The 10,482-nt window shown below is 32.8% G+C and overlaps 1 protein-coding gene across 6 annotated transcripts in view; it reads right to left on the reverse strand.

The window, feature by feature from the left end:
* Nucleotides 1–10,482, reverse strand: part of Pot1 (protection of telomeres 1) — a 107,555-nt gene that overhangs the window by 66,026 nt on the left and 31,047 nt on the right. For all 6 annotated transcript variants that reach the window (XM_015488292.2, XM_048786063.1, XM_048786059.1 and 3 more), the window contains one exon: nt 6,435–6,549. In XM_015488292.2, coding sequence (XP_015343778.1) covers nt 6,435–6,549 — 115 coding nt within the window. The remainder of the gene's footprint in view (nt 1–6,434; nt 6,550–10,482) is intronic.

Raw genomic sequence — 10,482 nt, forward strand, 5'->3', positions numbered from 1 at the left:
GGTAGAGAGAGAGGAGGGGAGGGGAGGGGAGAGGTGGGGAGGGGGGAGGGTGGAGGATGGGAAAGGCAGCGGAGCACAACAGACACTAGTATGGCAATTTGTAAATCAATGGATGTGTAACTGCTGTGATTCTGCAATCTGTGTATGGGGTGAAGGTGGGAGTTCATAACCCACTTGAATCAAAGTGTCGAATATGATATGTCAAGAAATTTGTAATGTTTTGAACAACCCACAATAAAAAATTAAAAAAAAAAAAAAAAGTAGCCTAGGTTAACTGGTAATATTTTGTTCTTAATAAAACACAAAACAATGTCATTAACTAATAATGGTGTTTTGAAATAGGTTAAATACAATAATATTAAATTTAGTTGAATTGAATTAAACAGGTGAACTGTGTTTTCTCCTACTCACTTTTTATTATCTCACAATAAACAGAAATTCATAGTTTTGATGTACTATCTTACATGTTATTTTGTTGATGCTGTCATTGATGCTTAAGGCCTTACATTATCATATGGCAATTCATTGGTTAGCTTTTTAACTTGAGAATTACCCAAGTATGTGGATAAAAAACTCAGCCTTCTAATTTCTTTATTTATTCTTTTCTTCAAGAGAAGTTGTAAGGGTAAAAAATACATGAGATGTAACCTTTTAACAATGTGATGTTGTACTGTAAGCACAATATTGTACAACAGATCTCTAAAACTTTTTGTCTTGCAAACTGAAGCTTTATATCCACTGAATAGCAACTCCCAACTTTCTCTCTCCTCTGCTTCTGGCAATTACCATTTTAATTCCTATTTATGAGTGTGACTACCTGAGATACCTCATACAAAGAAATGAAATCATGTGGAATTTGTTGTTCTGTGATTGACTTGTTTCAGTTAGCATATTACCTTCAAGGTTTACCTATATTGTTGCATGACAGTCTTTCTTTTTTTGTAAGCTGAACAGTACTCCACTGTATGTACATGCCAATCTTCGTTATTCATCCCTTGATGGATATTTAAATTGCTTCCATAACTTATTTAGGGTGAATAATGATGCAATGAACAGCCATGGGAGTTTACATATCTTAGGAATTCTAATTTCGATTCTTTTGGATAAATATATAGAAATGGGATGGTGGATCATAAGGTCAGTTTGATTTTTAAGAAAATGTATTTTCTAGAATGGTTACACCATTTCACAGTCTCACACAGCACATAATTTCAATTTTTCCATACCCTCACCAACATTTGCTACTTTTTTTGATTTTTGGAAATGGTCCAGTTTTTTAAATTTTTTTTAATTTTCTTTTTCGTTATACATGACAGAAGAATGCATTTTGACATACCATAAATACATGGAGCATAACTTCTCATTTTTGTGGTTGTACATAAGGTGGAGTTAGGCTGATTTTTGTATTCATAGAAGAATATAGGAAAGTTAAGTCCAATTCATTCTATAGTCTTTCCCATTTCCCAACCCGCTCCCTTCCCTTCATTCTCCTTTATCTAATCCAGTTAAATTCTATTATTCCCTCCTCCACCACTTATTGTGAGTTCGCATCTGCATATCAGAGAGAACATTCAGCCTTTGGTTTTTGGGATTGGCTTATTTTGCTTAGCATAATATTCTCCAGTTCCATCCATTTACTGGCAAATGCCACAATTTCATACTTTTTTATGGCTAAATAATACTCTAATGTGTATATGTACCATATTTTCTTTTTCTATTCATCTGTTGAAGGGCATCTAGGTTGGTTCAATAGTTTAGCTATTGTGAATTGAGCTGCTATAAACACTGATGTGGCTGCATCACTACAGTATGCTGATTTTAAATCCTTTGGGCACACACTGAGGAATGGGATAACTGGATCAAATGGTGGTTCCATTTCAAACTTTTTGAGGAATCTCCATACTGCTTTTCAGAGTGGTTGCACCAATTTGCAGTCCCAACAGCAATGTATGAATGTACCTTTTCCCCCACATCCTCACCAACATTTATTGTTATTTGTATTCTTGATAACTGCCATTCTGACTGAAGCGAGATGAAATCTCAATTTTAATTTGCATTTCTCTAAATGCTAGTGATGTTGAACACTTTTTTTATGTATTTGTTAACCAATCATATTTTTTCTTCTGTGAAGTGTCTGTTCAGTTCCTTTGCCCATATATTAATTGGGTTATTTATTTTTTTGTTGTTAAGTTTTTTGAGTTCTTTATATATCCTGGAGATTAATGCGCTGAGGTGGAGATGGCAAAGATTTTCTCCCAGAAAAAGGTAACTTAACAGACATGAGGTGATATCTCTCTGTGTTCTGATTTCCATTTTCCTGATGATTATGGCACTGAGTATTTTAATATATTGGATTGCTATCCCAATGCTTTCTTTGAAGAATGTCTACTCAAGTCTGTAGACTATTTTTATTAATTTTTTGGTTTGTTGATTTGTTCTTGCTGAGTTATAAAAGTTCTTTATATATTCTGGAGATTAACCTTATATCAGATGCATTGTTTACAAATATTAGCATAATATTCTCCAGTTCCATCCACTTACTGGCAAATGCCATAATTTCATACTTTTTATGGCTAAATAATACTCCAATGTGTATATGTACCATATTTTCTTTTTCCATTCATCTGTTGAAGGGCATCTAGGTTGGTTCAATAGCTTAGATTCCTACAGATCATCATCAATTCACTCTATTATTTCCTTCAGTGACTGGAGACTTCCTAACTTGATATATTTCTACTTGTCTATTTTTGGTTTTGTCTCCTGTGCTTTTGGTGTTATATGTAAGCAACCATTGTTTTCCTGTGTTTTAGTATAGAAGTTTCACAGTTTCAGGTTGTATGTTAAAATCTTTAACCCACTTTGAGTTGATTTTTGTATAAGAGAATAATCTGATTTTATTCTTTTGTCTATGGTTACCGGGTTTTCCCAGTAACATTTATTAAAGACACTATCCTTTCTCTGTTATATATTCTTGGCAGTCTTACTGATGATCAGTTGACCATATGCATAGGTTTATTTCTGGGCTATTTTGTTTCACTGATGTACATCTGTCTTATGCTAGTATCTAAGGTTTTAATTACTGTAGCTTTATAATACATTTTGGAACCAGGAAATGAGAAGCCTCCAGATTTTTCTATCTCAAGACTGTTTCTGGCAATCTGGGGTTCTCTGGGGTTCCATATGAATTCTGGGATTTTTATAGAGACTATATTGAATCTGTACATCGCTATAAGTAGTACAGACCTTTTAACAATATATTAAAGTCTTCCAACCATGAACACATAATATCATTCCATTTGTTTGTATCTTCTTTAATTTCTTCCAGCAATATTTTATACTTTTCAGTGAGCAAATCTTTTACTTCCTTGGTTACATATTCCTAATCATTTTCTAGTGTTTGATGCTATTGTAAATGGGATTGTTTCATTTCTATTTGAAATTATTTATTGTTAGTATATAGAAATGCAACTGATTTTCATATGCTAATTTTTAATCTTGCAACTTTTCTGAACTCATTTATTACTTCTTACAGGTATTTGTGTGTGAGTGTGTCAGGGGTGCTTTCAATTTACATAATCATGCCCTCTGCAAACTAAGGCAATTTTATTTCTTCCTTTCTGATTAGGATGCCTTATTTCTTTTTCTGGCCTAACTGCTCTAGGTAGGACTTCTATGTTGAACGGAAGTGAAGAATGTGTGTACTTTGCCTTTTTCCTGATACTAGAGGAAAAGCTATCAGTTTGAATGTCAAGTGTTATATAAACTAAGGGCTTTTATACATAGTCTTATATTAAGTTGAGGTAATATTCTCTTATATCTAGGATGAATGTTTCATTCATAAAAGTACTGCATTTTGTCAAATGCTTTATTTGCATCTCTTGAGGTGGTGTGATTTTTATACTTCATTCTATTATGATGATGTAATAAACTGATTGATTTCAGACATTGAAATATCATTGCATCCCAAGAATAAACTTTATTTGGTCATGGTGTGTCATGACACACCATGAAATGAACATACAGTTCACTAGTATTTTGTTAAGGATGTCCACAAAAATTTTCATTATGGATACTGACATGTAGTTTTCTATTTTTTCAGTCTTTGATTTTGGTATCATAATAATGCTATATTCATAAAATTAGTTTGGAAATGTTTCTTTCTTTTCAGCTTTTTTGAAGAGTTTGAGGATTGGCACAAATTCCTCTTTAAATATTTGGCCAAATTCATTAGTAAAATTATCTGGTTTTGAGCTTCTTTCTCTTTGGGGGGAGACTTTTTGATTAATGACTCAACAGCTTATAAGTCTGTTTAAGTTTTCCACTTTTTCATTCTTATGTTTACAGAAAATCACCCACTGTTTTCTCAGTATCCTTTGTTTTCTGTGGCATCATTTATAATATTTCCCCTTTCAATTCTGATTTTGAATTTTTTTTCTTAGTGTAGCTAAAACTGTCAATTTTGTTTGTCTTTTCAAAAAAAGTTTTTTCTCTCAATGTTTTACTATTCTTTATTTCATTTATTTTTACTCTGATCTTGTTTACTTAATCCCTTCTGTATACTTTGGGATTATTTCTTTCTCTAATTCTTTGTAAATTAGGTTGTTTATTTGTGCTGTTTCTCCTTTTTTTAACATAGGTACTTATTGCTACACAGGTCTCTCAGAATTGCTTTTGCTGCATCTCCTAAGTTTTTGTATGTTCTACTTTCATTTTTGTCTCTATTTTCTAATTTCCATCCTGATTTTTCCTTTGACTCATTGGTTAAGGGATATTATTTAATATGCCCACATTTAGTAAATTTCCTAATTTTCCTCCTGTTACTGATTTCTAGTTTCATTCCATTGTAGTTGGACATAAAACTTGGTATGTATTTAATCTTAAATTTGCCGAGTAGTTTAGTGACCTAACGAGTGGCCTACCCTTGCGAATGTTCTGTGTATATTTGAGAAGATCCTGTTATTAGTCTCTAGTTACAATAAATGTTCTGCTAGACACACAGATGCATGCCTGTAACCCCTGCTGCTCAGGAGGCTGAGATAGAGGATCAGAAGTTCAAAGCCAGCTGCAACAACTGAGACCCCATCTCAAAAAAAAAAGGGGGGGGGGTGTTGGGGCAGGGCTGAGGATGTGACTTAACAGTTAAGTGCCTTTGGGTTCAATCCCTGGTACAAAAAAAGAATGTTTTGTGTATGTCTATTAAGTCCGTTTGGTCTATAGTGTTGTTAAATTTTTCTGCTTTATTTAATCTTCTGTCTGGATATTCCATCTATTATTTAAAGTGGTCTACTGAAATTTCCTGCTATAATTATGGCTACCTATTTCTTTCTTCATATATATCCACAATATTTGTTTCATATACTAGGAGTGCTAATGTTGGCTGCATATATAATTATTATATTTTCCCGGTGAATTGATCCTTTTATCATTATATGATGTCCTTTTTCTGTTGTAAGAGTTTTTGACCTCAAGTCTATTTTGTCTGATATAAGTGTACCATCTGTGCTCTCTTTGGATATCTTCTTGTTTGTTTCCACACAATAATCTATGTCTTTTGATTACAGAATTTAATCCATTTACAATGTCAGTTGTTAGTGACTGGGAAGATATATGGTCATTTATTTAGTTCTTTCCTGAGTACTGCAAGTCTCTCTTTTGTACTGCTTTTTTTTTTTTTTATCTCTCTTGCTATCTTCCTTTATGTTTGGCTGAGTTTACATAATGACAAAACTCATTAATTTCTAATTCCTTTCTCATTTTCTTTTGTACATTTTTCAAAGGTTCTATTTTTGTCCTCATCACAGGGTTTACTTATATCATAACAATCTATTTAATCTTGTAACAATTTATGCTACATAAAAACTTCTACACTTTTACTTCTTCTCCCAACAAATTTTATGTTATTGATATTATTATAATTTACATCTTTGTATATTGTGTATCTGTTAACATATTTATACAGCTACAGTTATTTCTTACACATAGATTTTTCAACTTATATACCAGAATTAAAGTCATTTATGCTGTAATAGTACTGCCACAATACTGTAATATTCTGTTATCTGTTTACATATTTCCCTTTACCAGCAAATTTTATACTTACTTACGCTTTCATGTTACTGTTTGGCATCCTTTTAAAAATTTATTCTTAAACTAGACTCCTGAATCTAAATACATATTTATTTCATAAATTAAAATTGCTGAAGAACATGCATCAATGTTATTTGGCAATTATAAATCAGAATTAAGATTCTGTTCAAAGACTCAGGTTACTGAAGGAGCCTAATTCTTGCAACCAATATGCAGTTCTAGTACATAAAAAGCCCACCAGGACTGGCGATGTACTTCACTGTTAAAGCCCTGAGGTCATCCCCAGCTCCAGGAGGGGAAAAAAATAAACTATACTATATAGAAGGTGCACCAATTTTAATACTTACCAGTTCCTTTGCTTAGATATGGGGGCTTAAAGAATTTCACAACACCATAGACATTGACAATTGTACCACCTTTAAGTTGATTAAGGGGTGTATATATATAATTTGTTGCTGGAACCTGAAGAAAGAAAAGACAGTGATTACATTATTATTTACTTTTTAGAATCATATCATCAGTTATAAATGAGCAAATCTACATAACTGTATATTACCCTTCAAGAATCGAAAAGAAGACACAACTTTAAAAAAGGCAATTGTGCAATTTATAAAATTTACTATATAAATCAACTAGTTTTCTTCAAAATAACTTGTTTAAACATTATACTTCTTCAATAATAAAGTAGAAAAGAGTACATTAAAGTATCAGCAACTAATGTATAAACTGAAACAATATAGGAAATAAGAAACTCTTAAAATATGTATATCTTCTAAGTTAAAGAAAAAGAGTTTTACTAAAGAGATATGACACATAAGGCTGGGGATACAGCTCCATGGTAGAGCATGTGCTTAGTACAGACAAATCCCTGGACTTGAATCCAGTATCCTCCCTCCCCTCAAAAGAAAAGGAATAATCAATAATAATGAGACTTTTCTTAAAGTCCTGATAGAGTGGTAAGAATACTGGTTCTATCAATAAAGAATTCTGTAACTTATAAGTTTAGGGAAAATGTTTTGTCTAGGGTATTCCCAAGAGTACTAAAGGCTCTGAGGGGGCCTGTCAGTAATTCAATCATTTTAGCCATTTTTACATTAATACTTTCCCAACTTATGTGGCAATGAAGTCATAAATGAAACGTAAAACCCACAGTTTATGTGTATCTATAAAGCACAATTTTAAAAACCATAAACAACTAGAAGGAAGACTGGTAGAGAAAGGAAAACAGGGGAGGAGAAGGGAGGGAAAGATTAAGGACTGAAGGGAAGCAAATTATATTCCACAATGATTAGGTCAAAATAAAACCAAATATTATGTATAATTACAACACACTAATAAAACAGCACAACAAAATAGTTATCAGAAAAATTTTTTTAAAAATGAAGTCTATGAAATTTTGGATTTGGCTTGTAACTTTATATCACTTTAACAGTTATGGTATAATTTCTCTTTCTTTTTTCCGAAAGATTTACTGAAATAACTACATAAGTGTGGTTAAAAAAAAAAAGTCATTTAGGAGACTATGCACATCAGAGAATGATGCTAAACGTTGATATGACTGCAAGGTTCAATTCTAAAAGGTTTCAGCTGGGTGGTGCCGTCATCCACCTGCCTCTACCTCAACAGAAAATCGATTATCCATCACTCTGAAAGGAAAAATTTTAAAAACTCAAATAAAAACAAATGAATTCATTTTTTCCAAGGAGGATGATTCCTTGAATCACACATGGAAGAGTAGGGCTTAGAAGCTGCATTAAACTTTTAACATAAAAGAAAACTGTAGCTCATCAATGATGAAAGAACACAGGTCAGCAAAATAAACAGAAAGAAGACATGTGCCTTGGTTGACAAAATGACTGGACATAATATTCTATCTTAACAAGTTAGCTTAATGCAGAGATGAAGGAGGAATGCTAGCATAGCTAAATGGATCATCCCAGTTACTGTACTTGTTAATTCATGATGAAAAATCAACTTATGAATTATAAATTTGGCTTTCCAGGTAATCAGACAGTACATGTGTATGTAGCAAGTAAACTGTGTTTTTTAATAATATATTTATAAATTGATGTTTCTGCTAATATTCTCGTATAAGTTTGGTTAATGTACTTTTTTTGGCATGGGGAACTGACCACAGGGGCTCTGAATCACTGAGCTACATCCCTGGAACTATTGTTTTTTTTGGTACTGGGGACTGACTCAGGGGTATCTGACCACTGAGTCACATCCCCAGCCCTATTTTATATTTTATTTAGAGACAGGGTCTCACTGAGTTACTTAGGGCCTCACCATTGCTGAGGCTGGCTTTACAACTCCCAATTCTCCTGCCTCAAGTCTCCAGAGTCACTGGGATTACAAGCATGAGTCACTGAGCCTTTTTTTTTTTTCTTTTCTTTTTTTAAGATAGGATCTCACCAAGTAGTTTAAGGGCATGCTAAGTTGCTCAGGCTGGCCTCAAAGTTGGGATCATCCTGCTTCAGCCTCCCAAAACGCTGGGATTATGGATGTGCACCACTGCACCTGGCAGTTAATGTCCTCTTAAGAGAGTATGTATTTGGAAAGACAACAAATAAACTTACATAATAATTCCCAATAAAACTTATCTGAAAAATCTGTCTCCATTGCAGACAATAAAATATGACATTCCATAAGAAATGATTATAGTGGAGACACCCAAATCAATGTTATTTTAAGAGACAAACGTATGTTGGGAGGGATGTGGTGTGGTTAGGAAAGAAGAATGATAAGCAAAGGTTTTCTGAAGGGTATAACTAATGTAAATGTGGAAGGACAACAAAGAGAGACCAACACTTACAAGAGATTGGCTATAACATTAAATAATTAGAGATTCGAAAACAGTTTGACAAAATTGACGCAAATGCTATTTCTAATATTGATAACAATAAACATATAATATTTACAGCAAGCTACCAACTTCTAGGCTGATAATAGGACATAGTACTTGTTATGGCAATGCCTTTGGACACATTATTCTACAAATAATTGCAAAAAACTACATCATCACTTTCCAACAGATCCTCTGTGAGAATAAAAATATTCCACAACAACACTGTGGTTACTAAGAAATTTAAATATGACTAGTGCAAATTAGAGTAGTCTGAGGAAGTCCCTTTGAGAGGCTGAAATGTTCCTAAGCAGCAGAGTGTGTGTTTAGAAAATCCCTTTGAAAAGATATTTACAGGAAGGAGCCAATTAAGCAAAGAACAGAAGTTAGGAATGAGCTAAGTAAACCAAAGTACATGTATGAAGACACGAATTGGGTGTCAACCTACTTTATATACAAACAGAGATATGAAAAATTGTGGTACACACACACACACACACACATATATATATATATATATATGTATATATATGTATATATGTACATATATATATAAAATAAGAATTATAATGCAAAAAAGTGCATGTATAAAGACATGAATTGGCGTGAACATACTTTATACAAAGATAAGAAAAACTGTGCTCTATATGTGTAATAAAAATTGAAATACATTCCGCTGTAGTGTATTTAAAAAAAAATAAAATCAATTAAAAAAAAGTAAAAAAAAAAAAAAAAAAGAGAGTCCAAAGTAGAGAAAACAAATTTGATATGTTTGACAATCACTGTCAAACATATGGCTGAATTATACAAAGTTGGATAGGAATATAGGGATTAGTTTATATGCTAAGCCTTTAGATCATAGAACTGGGCCAAATATTTTTAAATCCTGAAGACAGTATAAGATGAAATAATTGTTTGGTGTTACTTGAAAAGGGCAATCCTACCACTACTGTAAAACAACACACTCTATTTCCTAAATTCTAAAAGACTACTGGTCCAATGATACAAGACATTAAATAATACATTCTGAGGAAAACTGCCAAATCTTCTTAGGAAAATAGTAAAAACCTCACCAACAATAACTGGATGCTTTGCTAATATAACTGCAAAGTCCAATACTCAGTTTAAAAATGTGAAAATGAGCATTAGACTCAGGAAAATAAAGTTCAATAAACCTGTACTTGATTTATTTAAGAGGCCTGAGCTTTTTGGAAAACTATTTTAGAGATGTTCCTCTTATTTCCTTTTTATTTGCAGGCTCAAAGATATACCAAATAATTAAAGTTGATTAATCTATAACAATTTTAGGAAATACAAATGCCAGGGCTACTTCACATTCTAAAAAGCACATCTACCCTCCTATTGTTAGTTTCCCCCAAAAACGAATTTTAATTATATTACTATTGATATGGCTCGGTTGGTAGAGTGCTTGCCTACCATGCACAAGGCCTTGAGGTCAATCCCCAGCGCGCGCGCGCGCACACACACACACACACACACACACAAAATTCAAAACCTGTGTCTCATATTTTTTTTTTTTTTTTTTTTAG

The sequence above is a fragment of the Marmota marmota genome, unplaced genomic scaffold, assembly GCF_001458135.2.
Source record: "Marmota marmota marmota unplaced genomic scaffold, marMar, whole genome shotgun sequence".
In the NCBI taxonomy this organism is placed as follows: Eukaryota; Metazoa; Chordata; class Mammalia; order Rodentia; family Sciuridae; genus Marmota; species Marmota marmota.